Here is a 23,413-nt window from a genome sequence, read left to right as displayed (position 1 = left end):
GCTGTCCTGAGCTAGCACTCAGTACTCTAAATTCCAGTGTCTTCCTTTCCCTTCCTACAGCCTGATGATACATTATCATCTTTACTTGACAGAGGTCTAGAAATGTATTCCCAAAACTCAGACCCTTGGCATGCATAACATATGCTACCAAAAACAACCACCAAAGATGTGCTATCAGGAGAGTCCCATTGTGAAAACAGATTCAAACCAAAGGCTGTTTATTTTCAATTATAAGAGTACAATATGTACTGTGGGAATGGAATAACTAGAGATATAGCCTGTAACAAAGGCTGAAGAGCTGGCAGATTATGCTCCTAGCCAAGAGTTCTTGGTATAGTCTTCTCTGATTTTTATTGTCTTTTGAGTTACTACAGATGAAACCCTAGGTTTCTCAAATGCTAAGCAGGTGCTCTACCAATGAGCTGGACCCCAAGCCCTCTTGGTTATGTCTGTATGTCTGTAAGGGGAGGTCTTGTAAGGATGCTTCTATGAGCTGGCTTAGCTTCCACCTGGCAGAGCCAGGAGTGCCCTCCTCTTGTCATCAAGGGACACGGTCAGGACAGCACGTGCTCTAGAACGCCTTGTCTGATTAACTGCTCACACTTCCACCGAGGCAAAAAGTGCTGCAAGTAAAAGGAAGTAGAGGAGAAAGGAGGAGAGAAAAACTCAATTATATTTTGCATCAGTAAAGAGTAACAGCTAACTGTATACCTCATCAGCTTGTACAGCTAGCTGTGTGGTCAGAAGCTAACCTTAACTAATGTGCTGTTACAGCCTACTAAAACTGATACCACTAATCGAACACTAGTAAAGTTCTTATTTTTATAAAAGTCACTGCATAATTCTTAAGATATATTTTTTTTGCCAGCGGTGGTGGCACAAGCCTTTAATGCCAGCACTCAGGAGGCAGGTGGATCTCTGAGTTTGAAGCCAGCCTGGTCTACAGAATGAGTCCCAGTACAGCCAGCACTACACAGAGTAACTCTATCTCAAAAAAATATGAGTGTTTTTATTTTATGTGTATGAAGTATTTCACCTACATGTACTTGTGTACAACATTTATGTCTGGTGCCCACAGAGGCCAGAAAAGGCACTGGATCACCTTGGACTAGGGTCCTCCACAGAACCAGCAAGTGTGCTTAACCACTGAACCATCTCTCCACCTCCTTATTCACCATGTTTTTAAAAATTATTAAAGGCTGGAAGATGGCTCAGTGGTTAAGAGCACTGACTGCTCTTCCAGAGGTCCTGAGTTCAATTCCCAGAATTCATATGGTGGCTCACAACTATCTGTAATGGGATCTGATGCCCTCTTCTGGTGTGTCTGAATACAGCTACAGCATACTCACATACATAAATGATTCAATCTTTAAAAAAAAAATGATAAAAGTGTTTTAAAAAAGAGAAAATACATAGTGGTAAATTTGACAGTTCCTTTAACACCCTATCTAAAAGTTTTAAAGAATACATGTTAAGTATTTCGCCACTAGTATCTGAACTATGTAGATGAGCCATATAGTCAGTCTTAGATGTGACCAGATATGTATTTTAATTACTTAATATGCATGCATGTGTGTTTCGAGTGTGTGCATGTGCAGACATAGGCATGCACAGGCCACAGCATGCATGTGAAGGTCAGAAGACAATTCTTAGGAGTTGGTTCTCTCCTGCCACCTTATGGGATCCAGGGAGTGAACTCAGGTCACTGGGCCTGTGTACTAGCACTTCTACTTGCTATGTCACCATGCTGGCCCAGGAGCAGGTCATTTAGAAATTCCTTAACATTAAACAGTAGAAAACAGGATTCAAATACAGATAACATAAATTGCTCAGGCTAGTCCCATGTCCACACAGGAGCAGATTAACAGCCCCAGGATTCACTGCCTCAGTACACAGTGGGCAGACTAACCACAGAGCCCAAGAAAACCACCCCAAATTGAAATACCACTTCCACTCACTCATCTTGCTCCAAGGACAATTTTGCTTTTGGCAACTGCAGGTTCCCATGACCTCCAGAACATAGAGTTTTTTTTGTTTTTGTTTTAAAGCATTTTAATTCACCATCTGGTTTTGATGCATTATGTTTAAGGAGGCACATGGGAGTGAACAGTTAGTTAGTTTAACAAAAATTTTAAGGTGTCTTAGAAATCTGTTCTAAAAACCTAGTTTTGGGAAATGACACCTGCACACTAATAAAACATCAGACTTGCACCAGAACACCAGATGGTCAGACGCATTCTGTTCCACGATGTCAACAACATGATACTAACTGGTCAATATCCACATGGCAGGGCAGGCAAAGAAGAAAGAGTGGCCTTATGAAGAAGCCCTTTCCCTTCTATATCGCCATTTCAGGAAATGAAATGTGGATGAAAACGAACTGTGGTAATATGAAGTCTCAGCTCCTCTACAGCTTCACAGATTTCATCTTGTCCTATTAAGCTGTTCTGCTTACATATTAAGTATTTAAAAGTTCATGATCTACATCACAATTTCTTGCTCTATAGGACAAGATTAAAATGAAGTATAAGCTAAAAATGGTTACTTAGAATTTTCAAAAATTCAAGGAAAAGCTTAATCCAACATTCTTTCGTTTCTTATTCTAGTACCATGGATATGAACCTATAGCTTCAAGCCTGCTGGACAAGTGCTTCACCAATGAGGCACAACTCCATTTAATGAGAGCTCAAAAAATTGCTAGGGATGGCTTAGAACTTCCTTTGTAGCCCAGGTTGATGTCGAACTTGCTATGTAGACCAGCCTAGCCTAGGACTCAGAGATCTGCCTACCTCTGCCTCCCAAAGTGCTGGGATTGAAGACAACTCACTATATCAGCTTAGTCTTCAACTTTTGTTCCTCCTGTCTCAGGTGGATTACTACCCCTTAAATTCAACATCTTAATAGTCCCCAAATAACTTGTCAACTAACTAGAATAAGGCTCATTATAATAATTACTCGGGAAAATAATTAGTAATAAATATAAGCACCAGCTTAATAAATGAATTAACTTTTTCTTGCCATATGACACATTTATGTCAAGTCGTCTTATTTAGAAAAAATCCAGAACTGGTCTGAGATACAGAGGAATGTCACAAGGAGATATTACTTGGCTACCAAACCCAGCATTTCCATACACACATTCTTCTTCTTTTTCTTTTTTCTTTACCTAGATAGGCTTTCTTTGTGTAGCACTAGCTGTCCTGGAATTTGCTCTATAGACCAGGCAGGCTTCAAACTCAGCAATCCACCTGCCTCTGCCTGCTGGATTTAAAGGCCTGCGCCACCACCTGGCTCCTCACACACATTCTTAACAAGCTTTAAAGTATATGACAACAGAAACTACCTGACTATTCTTTTTAAGCAGGACTGAAGTGCCATCATCAACTTCAAATTCTCCATAGTCTTTTAAACACCGCACCTGAAAGAACAAATTAACATTCTGTTTTTTTCTTTAAGACAAGGTCTTAGCTATGTTTTCTAGGTAAGTCTCTAACTCAGCTCTCTAAACTCAAGTAATCCTACAGTGCCAGCCTCTTGACTAGCTGAGAGTGGCTGTGCCCCACCATAACTGGTTTATATTATAGGTAGTAATCAAAAAGAAGTAGGTATTGTATGAATATTAAATATATAATATTTAAATCCACTCCAGCCTCATTTTTGAAGATCCCACCCATATATCAGTATGTGAACAGGGCACAGCTAAGTTTGCCAGTTCCTAATTTTGAAAATATTCTTTCAATCTTCTTCAATATGCAGATTCATTCCATGAAATTCTTAGCAACAGAAAATGAAAGTATAGCTTTCATTTGGTGCCATAATAAGAAGCAAAAGTGAAATTGGACTGAGCTGTATTTTAATTTGTAAATAATTCTTAATCATCCCAGTTTGTTCTTCATGTTAACCTTGTTCTTTAAGCAACTAGGTTATCAACACTGAAAGAAGATCCTGGTTGGAAGGTAGAGGAGTAAGGCAGTCTTTGACAGCAACTTCTGCAATGGTAAAGAACTATCTGGGCTGGCAAGATGGTGCAAAGTGTAAAGCACTTACTGCATAAGCCTGGTGACCAGAGTTTCATCCCCTGATCTCACAGGATAAGGAGAGAACCAACTCTCCAAAACTGGCTTCAGGTATACCAAGGGACATACAACTGCATTTAAGTACACATTACTTGTAAATAGTTTTTTTTTTTAAGGGACAGCACTGAGTGATATCAAGAAAAATAGGGAGGCCTTCCATCTCCTAAGAACTGGGAATGAGTTTACTCTCCTAGGGGACTCTGCTGACCACCACTGACTTCCAGCAGCAAGTAGCAGATACTTCTACCATGTCCTAAAATTAATCCAAAATTTTACAATGACTTTCAAGCTTTTTAACTTAGTGTGAGAAATACTATTAGAGGAAAATCTCCACTGCTTTGTGGAGTGGATTTGGGGAATATGGGCTGTTGCAAAGTGCAATCATTACTCATTTAATATCCAAAAGTTCCCACTTGTCTCATGAGTATTTTAATTTTTTCTCATTTCATTTCACATATATGGGTATTTTACCTGCATGTATATCTGTATACCACATGTATATACAGTGTTCAAGGGGTGCAGAAGAGGGCACTGGGTCACAGGTGTTACAGATGGCTGTGAGCTGCCATGTGGATGCTAGCATTTAACCTGAATTCTCTGCTAGAGCAGCCAGTGTTCTTAACCAGAGTCATCCTTCATGAATATTTTTCTAAGTTTTCCTGTTGAAATGAGAATCTGATAGAGCTACCGATGTGTTTTATGTCTTATCTTTCAATCTATAAGTTTACTACCTCTTTAGAAACTTTTTCTTTCTGTGGCCATCTATTTATGGTAACAAAGACAAAACTACTAAAATGGGTGTAAATCTGATGAGATTTTAGGTGTCCATCCTAAAGACTGTGGAAACTATCTCCCCCTCCTCTCGCTCTTTTGTCTTGTTTGGTGTCTTTCCTTTTTAAGAGAAGCCAGGAAACCTTTAAGATAGAAGGTAGCACAATATATGCATAAAAGTAAGTATACATACTTCAATATATAGGCTTTTGGGGGGTTTCACATCTTGTGTGATGTCCAAGCCTTCATCTCCTCCCAGTGACCTCATGTAAGTAGCAAGAGACTTTTTATAATGGTTGAACCACTCCATCTGTGAACATAAAAGTAGTCATTTGACAAAGTTTAAGAAAAATTGCACAAACTAGGTACTACCATTTCAGAGCCAACACACCCTGATACTGGGTCTTCCCACATCAGTTAACTTAATTATGAAATCCTCCACAGACATGCCCACTGGCCCAGTAGTATCTTCCCAGATATTTTAGGTTGTGTCAAGTTGACAAAGCTATCACAACTTCCACAGTAAAGAGAGCTCTGGAAAATGTCAGACACTTACCCAGTATGGTCTAAGTAGCTGTCAGAACCCTTCCTGGAGAGGCTGAAGGGTAGCAGGTGATTTTACTGAGATGGTTCATCATGGACCGCTATGAATGAGCTTTTGGAGGCAAGGCCCGAGAGGCTAAATCTCAGGATTGATTTTTGCTATTGATATGCCTTTCCTGTCATTAATAATTGAACAATCCGTGGGCATTAGCCCACCCTATTAGACAGGCTTTCTGAAGATCAACGAAGATGTACTGTCTTGTAGTGATGTTATATAAACAAATAGATGATTTCTTAATTTCTAACAATGATTCTATAAGAATTCCTGAATTTATATTAGTAATTTTTGAACTCTAAAAAAGGGCTGCAATTAGAGCCATCTTTAATATGAAAACTGAAATTACATGTCACTGGATATTTGCACTAAGATAGAAAACAGACAGATTTACAATTAAGGAATACATTCCTTTAGGCTGCCAAACTATTAACTAATGGTTGTCAAAGGAAATGAACAATCTATTGTTGGTGCAAGGACAGAAGACAAAATATTAACTGGGTTTATCTATATAAACCTTCAACAGTAATGAGACATTATGCAGATGATATGCCTCTTGAAAGAAGTGTGCTAACTTAAAATTATAGTTTTTAATTTTAAATGAACGTGTGGAGCTAGTGGCAGATAATGATAACTAGTTAGATAGCTAGGCTTAATGGAAATAAACATCTTGGTTGATATTTCTTTCGTATTTATGGTTTGAATTTATGTTTGGACTTGTGAACTTTTGAGGAGAGATGCTTGGAATACCATGTGATCTATTCTCCTAAAAAAGTACAAAAGCCTAGGAACAATGACATTAAGGAGGCAGAAGGAGAAGAGAAGTGAAGCAAAGTAGAAGCAAAATAGAAGCAGAAGAGACAGCAGAACATAGCAGAATATAACAGGGCTGAGGAGACAGGAGATGCAGGTTAGAACTCAGAAGGAGCTGCAGAGAACAGAAAGCAGCAGGCGGGCTTTTCTTACTGACAAGGACAGGCCTTTTTTTCTTACAGACTTGGATTGAGTTCATTCAGCAATAAAAGGGTAGACATGTTTTTTCTTTCTCTATGCAATAAATGCTGGAGCTTATTTTTCATCCAGAATAGGTGAGTTGTTTTTGCGCTGGAGCTTGCACAATCAAACCTGCTCATGGAGACTTTTTTTTCCCTCCCAATGTGTGTGTGTGTGTCCTTTTTTTCCCCTTTCTTTCTTTTTCTGGTTTTTTGAGACAGGTTTTCTCTGTGTACCCCTGGCTGTCCTTGGAACTCACTCTGTAGACCAGGCTGGCCTCGAACTCAGAAATCCGCCTGCCTCTGCCTCCCAAGTGTTGGGACTAAAGGCATGCGCCACCACTGCCCGGCTTAGGTGTGCGTGCCTTAAGGATGTCAGTTGATGAGACAGATGGCTGGGCCTGGCCAAAGTATGTATGTAAAAATGTGTGTATGAATGTATATATGATGTTTTTCTGTACATATTTGCATGTGTAAAAGTGCTTTATTCTGCACAGACTCACTTTTCCTAGTTCAATAAAGGTTAATTGCCCCAAGCCTCCCTCTCACCTGGCCAGTGAGAGGCTAGGATCTCAGGCAATAAAGAAAGGAGCCTTAGCAATAAATCCTTCACTGAATTCCCTAGTGCTCTACAGCATATGTTAATTGCCAGAGAATTATAAAGAGTTAACACTTGTCAAGCACAGAGAATTATAAGAGATAAAGAGTTAAGTTTCCCTAGCACTTAATCAAGCACAGAACAGTGGTAAAGAGTTAAGTATCTAGCAAAAGCAGTATGAAAGAGTTAAGTCCAGGGCCCCATGTTTTCCCCCTTTTAATAGCTCCCTCCATATATTTAAAATATTTTGACCTTACCTTATTGGTCTTAAATACTCATACTTTTTTTTTGTTTTGTTTTTTCAAAAATAAACAATTTAACTTTATTAAGTCATGACTTCAGCCCTTACACTGATTTGTTGTTGTTTTTTTAAAATATCAGTTTAAAATATTATTGAAAGCAGATATGCACAATAAATAGAAAGTGGCCTGTGCAGTGCTAGAGACATATTAACTACTTATCTGTTGCCTACAGTAGCAGACAAAATTCTGACAACACAATCAGCATTTGAAAGTGCAAAGCACCTGTCTAGAAAAGTAGCTCAAAGCTCTGGACCACTCACCAAATAAAACAAAAAACAAAAAACAAAAAAACAAAAACAAAACAACAACACACACAAAAAAAAAACCCCACTCAGTATATCTGGGAAGCAACTTCCCAACAACACTGAATTATCTACTGCTACCCATAAGAACAATTTAAAATACCCAAAGTGCTAAGACTTCATTAGGAGAACTTTAAATCAAAGTTTTTATGTTAAATATATGATTACTCAAATACCCTAAGCCGTATGGCATGCCCAATAACAATAAGTTACAAATACTCTGAACCTAATAACTTAAACATGATATGGTAAATGTAACACACATTGTATCTCAGCTAACCTTTCATGTAAGGTGAGAATTAAAAGACTTGTTCATCTGTGTACTCAAATGAGGAATGTGGTATCCTAGCAACAGTGATGACATCCGTTATTACAAAGGCAGAAGGAGCCTGGAAATGTGCATGTTACTTAAGAGTTACACTTGATTGAAGAAATAATTCTGTGTACAAGTGGGTCCGTATTCAATGTGCAAATTTTCAATGGAGCAGGCTTAGAATCAAGGCAGGTTTAACAAATGCTTTCTGACTTCTCAGTGGATGGCGAAAGGACTTCCTAAAAGTGAACAAACTAGTCAAGAGTAGGTGGAGGCAGCTCTTATTTTCCTCTTAGGTGTGGTGAATTTCATGAAGCATTAATTCCCGAGGAATGTTTGTCTCTGGACCATAGAGTTTACATGCTCTTCTTTCAAAGGCCGCTACCATTTGTCTCACGACTTCATTGAAGAACAATGTAGCGAGCTGAGAGTGCAGAAGGGAGCGGAATTCAAAAGAAATTGAAAAACCCAAGGTACAAGTTCTTGGATAGCCAGGAAGACCTGGGCTAAGATGCTCGCCGAATAGTCTCCAAATGATTGAAAAGTTTCCCATCAGTACAGATGCCTTTACCAAATGCGGTTTTACCAAGGTTACTATTGATGTGTATCGCTCCAAAACAGGTGGAAACCCAACTTCTAATCGGGTTTTACAATATCCAGATCTCCTTGATATTATATCTGATTTTTTACACCAAGGAACGGAATGCTTATAATCCTCCATTCCTGATACAACATCATACATTTCTTGCATTGAGTACCCTATAATTCTTCTCTCTGAATACTCCTTTCGTTTATTTACTAATGGTGCAGTGATTCTGAAGAAGGTTCTTGCACAGATCTCTTTTGGCAAAACTGAGGCGCATGGTGGAAGGGTTCTGTTCATCAGTATACCACAGGGAGAAAAATATCTGACGTTGCGCACCGGGGCTTCAGTCATGATGGTGGACTTCGGACGGCACCCCGATGCCACCCTTCACCAAGGCCCTCTGACTGGTCCGAGCTGCCATGATCATCTTTGTGAAGCTGGTCTCATATATATTTTTTATTCTCCTTACACTTGCCAATTTTTGAACTTTTTCATGATTGAGATATCATGTTTTTCTTTTGTTTTCTAATTCCCTGCTCTTTTCCCTGAGTAACATTTTTTTCACTCAGCTGCTTTCCCCTTCTTGTGTTTAATCTTGTTTTTCTATTTCTCCCTTTCCCCTGCTGTCTTCTTGTATGTCATTCACTTTCTATTTCCACACTCACTCTAAAAATTACCTTTGTCCTATATCCTGTTGCAGCTTTGCCAGTTTCACTTCTGTGTTCCCTGTTTTTAAGTGTATTTCTGTATCTTGAATGGCTTCTTAGTTGTTGCTATTACAGAAACTTGCTTTCTCTTTGCAGAGAGTACTGAAGATTAAGCCTTAAAGAAGCTCTCCAAATAAAACAGGAAGAGAGATCCAGACAAACAGAAATGTACATCATAAGACAGAGACCAAAAATAGAAAGTGTGGCAAACTAGCTCCTCCAAAATGCTAGATAATGAGAAGTTTACTAGTAAAGACTGATCAATGTCTTCTAAGATGATACAAATAAATGGTTTCATTCAATCCAAAACCTAAAGAGAAAAGGTCAGCAATACAGAGTAAGGCAGTAAAATGGGTGAATTGGGATGAAAGTCGGTAGTTTTCTTCTGAAGAAACTGTCAGCAAAGATTCTGATATTGTGATAATGTTAATAAAAAAAACTTCAATGAATTAAATAAAAAGATCCCATGGAGCAGAAGAAAGACGAAATGCTATAGGCAAGCATCACCACGGAGATAAGCATCATCACACAATGACAGAGAACTCTGGCACACACTCAAGAGTACAAATGTAAGAATCCACAGGATAAAAATTAAGATAAATTTTAAAGTTTAGAGAGATTCTACTCAATAAAATTATTGCAAAAAATTCCCAAATCTAGAGAAAGATATCCAGGCACAAGAAGCATTAGAACCCTAAAGACACATGACCAGAGAAAAATCTCTCTATAACATAGTATATATAGTCAAAATGTTAAGAAATACAAAGCAAAATAGAATTACAAGATAATATAAAAATTGGAAATACATGTTGAGGTACCAAACACTGATAACTATAAAAGTAACATCGAGCCCAGGTACAGTGGTAGCTACCCCATTTTGATAATTAAAACCCTTTGATAACAAGGAAACCTCTGAGTTAAATTATACTGCAGGAGTTGAGGGATGGTTCAGTGGTGAAGAATACTTGTTGCTCTTGCAGAAGGCTTAGGTTCAGTTCCCAGAATCAACATGATGGCTCATAATCATCTGTAATTCCAGTTACAGGTAATCTGACCCCATCTACTGACCTGTAAGGGCACCAAGCTTGCATATAGTGTCCATACATACATACTAGCAAACCATTCATATACATAAAATAAATCTAAAAAGTCAGGCTATACCATAGATCAAATGAGCTTATCAGATATACACAGACTATCTAACAGGTAAAGAATATACATTCTTCTTGGCAGCCCATAAGCTTCTGGAAAAGAGCACACATTCTGGGCCACAAATCAAGTCTTAGAAAATACAAGAGAGGGCTAGAGAGATGGTTTAGCGGTTAAGAGCACTGACTGTTCTTCCGGAGTTCCTGAGTTCAATTCTCACAACCATCTATAATGAGATCAGATATGCCCTCTTTCTGGTGTGTTTAAAGACAGCAACAGTATATTCACATACATAAAATAAAATCTTAAAAAAAAAAAAAGAAAGAAAACCAAGAGATCTAAATAGCTTTTTGATTCTTATCAAATGCAATAAAACTAATAAATGCAACAAAACTAGAAGTCAACAAGAATACTGAAACCACACAAATACTTAGAAACTTAACAATATAATTTTGAAAAAATTGGAGAAGAAACTGAAAATTTCTTAGAATCAAATGATATAAATATGCAATTTACCAAAACCTTTGGTACATGGTTAAAGCAGTTCTAAGAGGAAAGGTGGTAGCTATAAGCACCTATATTGAGAAAATAGATATCAAATAAATTACCTGGCAGTGCATCTCAAGGTCCTAGGAAAAACAAGAACAATCCAAACCCAAATACAGGTACAAAATAATAAAGATCAGGGCAGAAATTAATGAAGTTGAAACTAAAAAAATAACAATATAGACTCAATTTAAAACATGAGTAAATTCCTAGGCACATATAGCCTTCCCTCCTACCCCCTCCCCCGAAAAAAACCAAATCTATTATAATCAAAGACTGAACCAACAATAAAAAGCCTCCCAACAAAGGAAAGCCCCAGGACTAGATATGCTCACTGTCAAATTCTACCAAACCTTTCAAGAAGAGCTAACACTAATTGATACTTCTAAACTGGCCCATAACAGAAGAAAAGAAACAATGACAAACCCTGTAGAAAGCCAGCATTACCATGACACCAAAACCCCATAAAGACACAACAAAAAAAAGAACACTATAGTCAAATGATGGGCATAGAAACAAAAACTTCTGTCAGAATTCAGGAACACATTAAGACCAGATCATGACCATGTTAACTTCACTCCAAGGACAAAAGGTTGGTTCAACACCCACAAATCAATAGGTGTGGTACAGTATGCACACAGAGGTAAAGACAGAAATCACATATCACTTATGCAGAAGTATCAGGAGTATCTTGTTAATGGGATGACTCATAGTGGACCTGGTTGGTTTATGCTAACCTAATGACACAGAGCAGAGGCAAGACTGCGCTCTGGACATCACTAACAGTGTGACCTCCTAGGAGGGGAGGAGAAAAGCCTGAGCTCAGTGACAGAGTTGGTAATTCAATGGTCATGTCTCTAGAGTAAAACCCCAACCACTTAGACACCGATGCTGTGTAAGACTACCTGGGTGGCAATGTTATGTGTTCCACTATAGAATGTGTCCAGAGGATGTCAAGCACTGATCTACAAGGATATGATACCAGAAGCTTACAGTCTCTAGCCCTTTCGGCCCTTGCCTTGTGAGCCTCATCTGGCTGGTTCCAATGTATATCTACTTTGCTTTGCATCCATTTGGTTTCAAGACTTTAAGGTTTGAAGTATAATGACTTTCTGAGTTTTGTGACTCATTCTGGTGAAGTACTGAACCTACAGGAATCATGGAACATCAAAACTTGTAACTGTTGTCTAAAGTAAGGGGAAATCTTATGGAAGACTTAGGTAAAGTGTGGTCTAACTTCAGGCAGTTAGTGTCTGAAATCCTTGCAAACCTTGAATATTTTTAAAGGAGAGAATTTAGGTATAGGGAGAGTTCAAGTTACTTGTTTGAGATAGACAGTTCTTAAATAATCAGGATTTAAGTTTATCTGGCTCCAGTCCAATTTCTGGAGTAAACCTGTATCTTGATTACTAGATCAATCAAGACTTATTACCAATATGAATTTGTAATGTTGATTACAATGTACATATATGCACACATTATATAGAAGACACCCAAGTAATAATTTCGGTTTTTAATCTCAAAGATGCATCGCTCATAAATAACATATTGGGACTCTGTTTTGTTAAATACTAGAAGTTTTCCATATGGTACTTAGAATTACTCCCTGCCATGTACCTCTTATACAAGTATATAAGAAATTAGCCCATGTTAGAAACTGATGAATGGAAAATGAAAACAAAGAAACACTGGTAACCACTATTAGAAAGCATAGCAATTGAATACAGTGGAATAGTGTTAACTTACTTCTTCGGCAGACATGTGGAATCGTAAAGTATTTGGCAAGACACTTCCATATTCCCACCTCAGTGCTCTAATCCGAAGCAACCGGTCATACCTAGGACATGAAGAGATTAGATGGTCTAAGAATAAAAGGGTCAAAAGTCATTCTTGAGGAAAAGACTCAAGACTCACAAAAACGTAAATGGAGCACGTGGACGTTTGGCTACTGATAAAGACATCAACAGAAAACATCTTTGGGACAATGGAAAAAAATGTGCATAAGAACTGTTTAGATTGCTGGATGTGGTGGTACATGCATTTAATCCCAGAATTTAGGAAGCAGAGGCAGGAGGATCTCTGTTGGGCCCCATTTCGGCCTTGGTTTGGGCCTTGTGGCCAAACCTAACCCTGGCTCGAGTTTGAGACCTATCTCAGTCACTTCCATACTGAAGTGACTCAACGGGACCTGTTTAGCTCTGTCTCTGCTCAGCTGTTGCTGATGTAGAGCTTGGACATTGGCCCTGTCAGTCACCCATACCCTCTGTCACCTTTCCCCGCCCCCATGTCATCTCACCCTACGAAAACCCCTTCTCCCTATGCTCCAAGTTTATATAAACAAAAGGCTGTTACGTTAAAGTTGAGATTCCTGCCTTGACAAGACTCCCGGCCAGGTGTTTCTTTGGGCCACCGACATACCATCCTGCTCTGCCCCGGGGAGACCCGGATCTCTGTCTCCTCTTGCCTGGACCTGCCAGCAAGGAGCCAACAGATCAATATGAGTTCAAAGCCAGCCAGGACTATATGATACCCTGTTTCAACCTGACAGATACCAAGACGCATTTTTTTATCTCCAAATGTGACAATATGTGCAGTGGTCACAAAGGTCATGAGGTCCCTGCTGCTCAGAGAAGAAAAGTATTATGAGTTCCATGATAAGTTGACATGATACTCCAAACTTGTACAGCATAAAAACAGAACACAGGGGCTAGAGCGATGGCTCAGAGGTGAAGAGCACTGCCTGCTCTTCCAGAGGTTCTGAGTTCAAATCCCAGCAACCACATAGTGGCTCAAAACCATCTGTAATGAGATCTGGGGCCCTCTTCTGGTGTGCAGGCATACATGCAGGCAGTACACTATAATAAATAAATAAATAAATAATAAATCTTGAAAGAAAAAACACACAATGAAGTAAATGTGACAGAACACACTAAGATCTAAGAACTAAGTTCCACAGGGCAAGTTATATTATTTTCAGTCTTTTTTTTTTTTTTTTTTTTTTTTTTTTGTTTTTCGAGACAGGGTTTCTCTGCGTAGCCCTGGCTGTCCTGGAGCTCACTCTGTAGACCAGGCTGGCCTCGAACTCAGAAATCCACCTGCCTCTGCCTCCCAAGTGCTGGGACTAAAGGCATGCTCCACCACTGCCCGGCTATTCTCATTCTTTTCATGAATATGCTTCTGTTTCATAATTTAAAAAAAAAAAATTAAATCCAAGGGTGACTACACATGACATTATTCTTGCACTCGGGAGGCAAAAGCAGAAAGATCTCTGTGAGTTCCAGGTAAGCCTGTCTACGGAGTAAGTTCAAGGTCACCCATGGTTGCATGGGTAAGATCCTGTCTTAAAAACAAACAAACACAAACAAAACAAACAAAAACATAAAAAGGAACAACAGAAGCTTTCTTCTTTCTTGCTACCCACTGAGAAACCAAATTACATCAAAAACCCTCCTAGGTTCCCTGACACCCCAAGCAAAACCCGAGACACTCACAGGTATGCCATAGTGCAGCGCCTATTTCTTAGCAAAGAACAATGCCGAAATTTGATGGTTGGTATCAAATCACCTCGTCCAGCTGACTTTGCTTCATTCCTGATAAGGACATGTAAGGAACAAGAAACAGATATGCGTATTCTAGTATAGGTAAAAATTGCAAAAGCAAGAATGACTGACTGGTTTTATCTGTTTACAATTACTGGCAGGATAGCAACCTTCCTGCCAGTGCTTTCATTAGTATATTAAAAGATAAAAAGCCAGAACTGGGTGTGGTGGGGCACACCTTTAATCCCAACATTTAGGAGGCAGTGTCAGAAAAATCTTCGTTCAGGGCTATCTCAGACTACAGAAAGTAGTGAGAACTTGTATTTGTCACTGAATATCTTGGCTGTTTTATTTTTAAGGTGCTGGAGATTAAACCTAGGGCCCCAAACATGACAGGCAAATGACCTAGCACTAAGCTACTCCACTAACCACATACAGCCATTCTATACACTTCTGCCACTCTATGGAGGTCAGGCTGATTTCCCACCTCCCTTGGATATAACTCCTGGATTATAAGGAACCAATACAATACATACGGACTAGCATTGCACAGTGGCACCATGTCTATAATCCCAGCACTTGGGAAACAAGGCAGGGCAGAAAGCTTTAGCTAAGACTGGACTACAAAATAAGATCTCTTCTCAAAAGATTGGCTAAATTTAATAGCAGAATAATTTAGAAAACATATGCAAAACTTTCTACATTTACACCTTTGTAGAGGGATTCATTTCTGTTCACAAGTTGTTCTTAATTTTTTCTATCGCATTTATTTATTTGCACATGCAGTTCATGTAGAGAACAGGCAAGAGGGCAACTTTCACTCTCCTTTTGTTAGGATTCTGTCTAAACTCCACCTCCACAGTTAACTGGCAACAGCCAGGCATGCTCCTTCCCACAGTTACCTGACAACAGCCAGGTAGGCCTGCCCACTATAAAAGGGGCTGCCTGCCCCCTCCTCTCTCTCTTACTCCCTTACTCCCTTACCTGTAGGTCTCCTCTGCTCCTTGCCCCTACCCCTTTCCCTTCCCCCTCTTTCCATGTGGTCATGGCCGGCCTCCACTTCTCTCCTCTCTCTCTCTCTTCTTTCCCCGACATCTTCTCCCGCTTCTCTCCCACCGTCCTTCCTGAATAAACCCCCTCCTCTTGTGGAACCGTCTGGTCTGCTGTGGTCTGTTCCAAGCTGCGTGCCAAAATCTAACACCTTTCACCACGTGGGTCCTGGGAGCTAAACTCAAATCATCAAGCTTAGTAGCAAGTACTTCTACCCACTGAGTCATCCCACCAGCTCTATTTTATTTATTTTTAAAAATCCTTTTATTTGAACTGGGCGGTAGTGGTGCACACCATTAATCCCAGCACTTGGGAGTCAGATGTAGCCTGATCTACAGAGAGAGTCCCAGGACAGCCAAGGCTACACAGAGAAGCCCTGTCTCAAAATAAACAAACAAATAAAATAATAACCTTTCAATTTTATGTTATATGTCTGGTTATTTGTACTACATGCATGGAATTCCCACAGAGGTCAGAAGAGGGTGTCTGATTATCACTCTTCTGCTACGTTCCAGCCACTTTGGTCTTTAAGTGCAGTTTCCTGAGTACTTGCCTCTTTACAATGCTTGGCATTTGCTAGGGCCACTGTCTGGATGTTCTCTGCCCACCCTGACTGTTTTTGCAAGTAAAATCTAATTCTTAGAGCCTCAGCTAAAATGTCTTTTCCTTAAAGACATCTCTCGATTCCTCAGTTTAAGTTCTGCTCTCTATTGTCTCCTAGCGCTGTCCTCCCCTGTGGCCTTCCTCTAGAGCACATCTCCCATCGTGACAGGTTTGTACTTAGTATCTGTCTCCTAAACAGTAAGGGTCATGAACAGAAATCTAGACTATGTTATCTACCAAGGAAATACCACAAACATTTATCAGCCTAACTTTATTTGGTGCATGTCTGTCGAATGGATTAATGAGCAACTTTGTAGAATTGACTTCAAGACTTGACATCTGACTCACATTTACCACAGCCCTGATGTTCAGTTCCTCATTCTATTGGTAAAGATTTCTTTGCTATCTGCATGTATTATGTTACTCATTCTGTTGGTAAAGATTTTTCTGTTATCTGTATGTATTGTGTTCCTATTGTTTTGTATGCCCCATATTATTAATTTCTACATCCAAGTAACTCATAAATCTTTCTAGTTAAGATTCTGACTGCCACTGAGCCTTAATCTCAGCACTTGGAGGGCAGAGGCAAGTAGATCTCTGATTTTGAGGACACCCTCCATTACAGAGCAAATTCTAGGACAGTCAAGACTATAGCAAGAAACCCTGTCTCAGAGTAGGGGGCAGGGACAATAACACACTACTACCTCAGCTCTGACCACCTATCTCGAAGTACCCATTTGTATCTTACCATGTGATAGCAGCCTTTGAAGTGTGTTCACACAATCCAGATTCTCCATTGTATGAGTTGCCATGTCCAGCTGTAAATAGCCCATCTATAGCCCGTTTTTTTGTTCTGCTAAATGTAATACCAGTTCTCAATGAACTCTACTCATGCTGTCAGGAATCACTGCTCTTCCTGCTCAGTGGACCCTCTCTTTCAAACACACTAAGGCATCTGTTACTGAAAACAAAGAGTGGGAACTAAGTGTTTAATTGCACTGTGGTCTTTATCTGTTCCTGCCTCACCTTTTTAAGTCTACTTTAGTTCTTTCAACTTAGAAGTTACACATCATAATACATCACCTATGAAGCACTGTCCAACCACAGAGTAGCAGAAACCCCTTTAAGTTCTAGTCCGGTGCTCACTTGTACAAGCGGGGTAAGACAGATTCAGAGAATTAAAACAAAAAACAAAAAACAAAAAACAAAAACCAGATATAAGGTTCTGATTTTAACATGTCATTTCTTATTTTTAAAACATCAATATTATTACAACTTACACATCAGACTGGTTTTGTTCATACAAAGCTTTCATCTCCTCCAGAACTTGTCTGAGTCCGTCCTCCTGAAACATATAAACTGATATTGATATATATATCCATTGATTCCCCTATTAATTTCAATCTGTATTATCTTTCATTTACATACCTTACCAAAAATAAACAACAGGCTTCACAATATTTTCATAGCTACAGATGTTGACAAGAAACATAAAGCCAGTTCCATAGCTGTTCAAACTGTTAAAAGGAATGGACGAAGTAGTTCCTGAACTCAGGATGCCAACCAGGAAGACCAAGAATTCCAGGTCTTCAGGCACTACATCAGGGTTTCTCTGTGTAGCCCTGGCTGTCCTGGAACTCACTCTGTAGACCAGGCTGGCCTTGAACTCAGAAATCCGCCTGCCTCTGCCTCCCAAGTGCTGGGACTAAAGGTGTGTGCCACCACTGCCCGACTAAACAGCACTTTCCTAGCTTGCATAAGTCCTTGAGCTCTATGCCTGGCACCAGAGAAAAGTTTAAACAGAACTATAATATGACCCAGCAACTCCACTCCTAGGTTTATTATACCGAAGCCCGTGTTTTCTTTCTTTCTTGTTGCTTTGTTAGTCCCTATACTACTGAGCTAAATCTCTAACCCACACAAAAACTTACAATTTTGTTATGTTTGATTTTTTTTATCCTTAGAGTTTTATAAATGGTTTTCTTGAGACAAGGTCTTACTAGTACTATGTGACCCAGGCTGACCTCAAACTCACATTAAATTTCCTGCCTCAGCACCCCAAGTCCTGGAATTACAGGCATATACTGACTGGGCTTTACACAAATGCTCTTGGCAAAATTATTCAAAATAGTCAAAAAGCAAAAATAATTCAAAAGACCAACAACAGATGGAGAGGATAAGCCAAATGTGGTATATCACCCAGTGGAATGTAATTTAGCTATGAGAAGGAATGAGTACCGACATATACTACAACGTAGGTAGATCCTGAAAACTCCATGTTAAACCAGAGACACCATACACAAAAGGACTATAGTTTGAGTCTCCTTATCTGGAATACCAGGCAAAGCAAATTCATAGGAAGAAAAGCAACTTAGCCAGACATAGCAGCACAAGCCTAGAATCAATGCCAGCAAATGGAAAGAATATCTCAAGTTGAGGCCAGCCTTGACAACGCAGTGAAACTGTCTTTAAAAAAAAAATGAGAGCAGGTGAGCTGGCTTGGCATGATGCTTCCTAGCCTGATGATCTCCTGTAACTCATACAGTAGGAGAACTCTCAAGTTGTCCCCTGACCTCCACACTGTGCTATGGCACGTATGTCCCGACCCACATAAGTAAATAAAAGTGATTATCAGGAGCTGTGAGAAAAGGGGAACTGGGCAAGCTGCTTAACGGTGACAAAGTTTCTGCTGGAGCAATGAAATGGCTTTGGAATAGTGACAAAGATTTGACAACAGAGTGGATGTAATTAGTGGTGCTGGAGTATACACTAAGTTAAAATGGACTTTATATCAGTATGTGTATTTTTAAAAGATAAAACAAATAGCCATTTGAAAAGTGCAATAGATGGGCTGGAGAGATGGCTCAGCGGTTAAGAGCACTGACTGCTCTTCTAGAGGTCCTGAGTTCAAATCCCAGCAACCACATGGTGGCTCACAACCATCCGTAATGAGATTGGATGCCCTCTTCTGGTGTGTCTAAAGACAGCTACAGTGTACTCATCAATAAAATAAATAAATAAATATTTAAAAAAAAAAGAAAAGTGCAATAGAGGCTGGAGAGATGGCTCAGTGGTTAAGGGCACTGGTGGCTCTTTTATCAGACCCAGGTTCGATTCCAGATAAATGACTGAAGGTGCTCAGATCACTTTCAAAACTGTGATTCAAAACTGTCTATAACTCCAGTTTCAGGAGAATTCATTGATCTCTTCTGACCTCCGTGGGCACCAGGCATGCCCACCGCCACATAAATACATGAATTCGAAACATTCATACACACGAAATTTAAAAATAAATCTTTAGGGGCTGGAGAGGTGGCTCAGCAGTTAAGAGCACTGACTGCTCTTCCAGAGGTCCTGAGTTCAATTCCCAGCAACCACATGGTGGCTCACAACCATCTGCAATGGGATCTGATTCCCTCTTCGGGTGTGTCTGAAGAAAGCAATGGTGTACTCATATACATAAAATAAATAAATCTTTAAAAAAAATAAATCTTTAAAATAAAAAAGCACAATAAAGCTACTGACCTATTGAATATTAGGATAGTCTCAAATACATTATACTGAGCAAAAGAGGCCAGATACAAAGACTGCATTTTACAGGATTCCACGTGGCCCTTTACATGGTCAGGCCCTTTATAGATGTGTCAGCTCTTAGCAGACTGAACACAGATACACGAAAAAGAAAAAAAAAGGCAATAATCTACAAGCAAGGAAAGCAAATCTGTGGTTTGAAAGGCTGAAGCTGGGGCACAGCACCACAGCAATCTCCAAAACTACTGGGGTTATATCAAGATGCTATTGGCTCATCAAGAAGCTAGATGTATGTGGGGCTGGAGAGATGGCTCTGGCTAAAAGTACTTACTGCTCCTGCAGAGGATGTGGGTTCCCAGCACTCACAACCGCCTATAACGCCAGTTCCAGAGGATCCTACACCCTCTTCTAGCTTCTAGGAAGCACCTTCATGCAAGTGAGGGACATACACACGTTTGTTTTGTTTTGTTTTTTAAAACAGAGTTCCAGGCCAGCTTGGACAACATGAGGATTTGTCTCAAAAAACAAAAACAAGAAACATTCTGATGGAGAAAGTCACCAAATCAATAGGTAGCATAAGTATGAGTCTTCTTTTTCTTCCTACAAACTGGCTCCGTTTCAAACTTTTTGTTTCCGATCTCGGAATCTAGCAAGGAGGTAAAGTTAGCTCCGCAACTGACACTTGAGAAAACATCTCCAGCAAGCAACTGCGGGCATAGGCCCCGCCCCAAGGCATGAGGCCCCGCCCTAAGGCCCCAGTCCTGGCCCTCGACACGCCCCTCCCCTGCCGCCGCTCCTCACATTAAAGGCAGGCAGCTGCCCTTCCGGCGCGCGGTGTAACTCGCGGACAAGTTCCAAAGCTTTTTCGCAGAACATGATGGACGCGCCCGGATCCCGTGGTCCCGTCAACTGCCAAGTCACCCTAAACGGTTGCTGGGTTCCCAGGCCGCAGCACTTCTTTTGTTCAAAGTCGCACAACACCAGCAACCAGCTCCTCGCTTTGGCGCCAAATAGGCTCAACCAATAGAAGTGCACTGGGGCGGAGAGAATGGTGGGTAGGAGAGAACTGAGCTAAGGTGGCCTAGAAGGGACATTTAATTTCTTTGCGCAACCTCACTGAGCTTCTGGGAAATTGGGGTTAAAGAGAATGGTTTTTTCCCTGGCAAAGCCAGGAAATCAGTTGCGTCTAAAATTGTAGGCTGAAACAAAGGACTATTTTCGATTGTGCAGCAAAATAAAGTGCACAGTCTTCTCTTCCTTTTTATTTTTTCCATTTGAATTATCTTTAGGTTCCAAGAGGCACCTTTGGATTGAAGAAAAGTCGAGAAACTACTAGTAATGACGTAGTGTTTGAGTTTTGCAGTGCTGGTTGTTTGACATTAAAGAGAAATCACCCTTTATTGGATACTTTGAGTATGGCAGGGACTATGACGATATTAGAAGATTATTAGTATGCAGAACTGATAAACAAGAACAGTTAACTTACTGCAGGTCACACGGTCATAAACTGATTAGAACCTTATTTCTATGCTTCTTACTTTCAGCTCTGGCACTTTTTAATTTTAAAATAGTTACTTAAAAATATTCGCACACTGGAAAACGTCGCAGATAGCAGCAGTTTAAAGATGGTCAAATGCCTGCAGTTCCAGAACTTTTGTGGCTAAGAAAGACAGATTACTTCAATTCAGTTCAGGAATTTTAAAGGAGCTCATCTTAAAAACAAACAAAAAACAGTAAGAATACTCTTGATTTGCCTTCTATTTCTGTGATAAAACACCATGACCAAAGGTAAACTGGGAAGGAAGGGTTAATTTCATCTTATAGTTGTAGTCCCATACTATAAAGGGTATTCAGGGTTGGAACTCAGAGCCCCTAAAAGAAGGCTGCTTACTGACTTCCCATGGCTTACCATGCCTTGGGGTGACACTCCCCTTAGTGGTCTGGGCTGTCCCATGTCAATTATTAATTAAGAATATGCCCCCTACAGACTGGCATAGCCTTTAAAAAGGAACTTGGACAGGTGTTGTGGCTCATGCGTGTAATTCTACCACTCCAGATGCTGAAGCAAGAGTATTCCAGAGAGTTCCAGGCCAGCGTATGAGACCCTGTCTAGAAAGCAACAAATAGGTAAGTAGGTAGATAGCTAAATAAACAGGGGTGTTCTTTTTCTGTCGATTAGGGATACTTAGGTTAGTGTTTAGTAAACACCCAGCTATACTGCTGTAGCATTATGATTCACAAACCAGTAGTTACAGCCCTTCTCGGCCATGTGTATTTTCAATTTTGGCCAGGAGGCAAGTCTTTTATTGACCTTTAGACTTATTTACTTTTAAAATGGGAACAGTAGAATACCCATGAACAGTCTTGATGATTCTATCTTTCCTTCAGCAAATATTTATGAAGTGTGTAGTAGGAGCCAAGCATTGGTCTGGATACCAAAGATAATGCACTAAACAAGGTCCTTTCTTGGAGTCTATCTTGCAGTGTGGAAAACATCAATACAGATAGGATATATCAATGTCAAGTATTTTGGTGATAAGCACTAGCCAGAATAAACCCAGGAAGGAGAACACAGCAAAAATGAGGTCTGAGAGTTCTGTGTCAGTGTTCAACAAACATAACTCTCATAGGGGAGGGGTATAACTCTGTAGATAGTAGGCTTTAGGGAGGCAGGGTTTTTTAACAACAAGAATCAAAGTGTAAAGGTCTTGGGAAGGGGCTGAGTAGCACTGGCAATCAGAGAAGCAGTGATCCTGGGAGAAGTTGGTTCCTGAGACCAGAAAGTGGGGCTGAAGCTCGGTCAGGTGGGCTATTGTAGAACCTTTCAAATACAAGCTTTTAGTTTTGAGAGAGGTGGGAACCTACCAAAGGGATTTTAGTGACAGACTCAGCATGCCGACTGTTTGGTCCAGGGTGGGGACTGGTGGAGAAGATGGAAAGCACTTAGATGCTGGATTTTTAATACAGGGCTGATGTAAAACTTGATGACAGGTGTGGTGTCATAAAAAAAGGAAAAATCAAGGATGAGACCAGAGTCTTGACTCCAAGAAAGCCATGGATGGAGTTCCCATTCCTCAGGAGAGAAAAAGGGATGAGGTAGGAGGGTTGAGTGCCTATTAGAAGTCAACAAGGAGTAGACCGTTCGATAAAGAGCCTCAGATCTAGGAAGGGTATGACCCAGAGATACAATGGGAGCATACCCAGTGTGGAAGCATATTTAAACTTTAGGAGACCAGGAGATAAGGATCATATTGACAAAGTCTAGCCCCACACCCTCTCTGTCTCCTCCCTCCAGTTCTTCTTTTCCTCTTCCCCCTCCTCTCCCTCCTCCTCCTCCTCCTCCTCTTCCTTTTCCTCCTCTGTATAATGAATGGAACCCTGATCCTCAGGTATACTGAGGATGTGCTATCATTGAGCTGTATTCAGCTCTTTTTATTTGTGTTATTTTGAGACAGAAGCCACTAAATTGCCTGGGTTGGCCTCCAATCTGCAACCCTCCTGATGTCTATAATAACTTCAGGCATGTCCTAACAGGGCTATTTGTTCTTTTGTTTTTCTATAAAGATTTTCGACTGATAGGTCAAAACTATCCTTAAACATTTAATTTCCTTTTTGAATCTTCAAATCTATAGTACTGTTTTGTTGATGTTTTAAAGACTGTAGATATTCATACAGTATGAACATAGGTTATAATATAGCAAAATAGTAAAGAAATTCTCGGGCAAGTTGTAACTATCATTACAAAGCCAA

General features: G+C 40.0%; 1 protein-coding gene and 1 pseudogene across 1 annotated transcript; both read right to left on the bottom strand.

The window, feature by feature from the left end:
- Positions 1-188: 188 nt before the first annotated feature.
- Gins1 (GINS complex subunit 1) lies at positions 189-22,548 on the bottom strand. The gene is made up of 8 exons (XM_028774958.1): positions 22,529-22,548; positions 20,465-20,697; positions 17,413-17,477; positions 14,432-14,530; positions 12,687-12,777; positions 5,041-5,157; positions 3,344-3,418; positions 189-623 (listed from the first exon to the last, which is right to left on the bottom strand). Exons 2-8 carry the CDS (start codon positions 20,537-20,539, stop codon positions 555-557), a joined length of 591 nt encoding a protein of 196 aa, XP_028630791.1. The 5' UTR covers positions 20,540-20,697; positions 22,529-22,548; the 3' UTR covers positions 189-554.
- Positions 8,131-8,965, bottom strand: LOC114627246 (annotated as a pseudogene).
- Positions 22,549-23,413: the final 865 nt, after the last annotated feature.

This window comes from Grammomys surdaster, unplaced genomic scaffold (assembly GCF_004785775.1).
Source record: "Grammomys surdaster isolate TR1022 unplaced genomic scaffold, NIH_TR_1.0 251, whole genome shotgun sequence".
Taxonomy (NCBI): Eukaryota; Metazoa; Chordata; class Mammalia; order Rodentia; family Muridae; genus Grammomys; species Grammomys surdaster.
The sequence above is the reverse complement of the archived record's forward strand: the minus strand, read 5'-3'. Positions and strand labels throughout refer to the sequence as shown.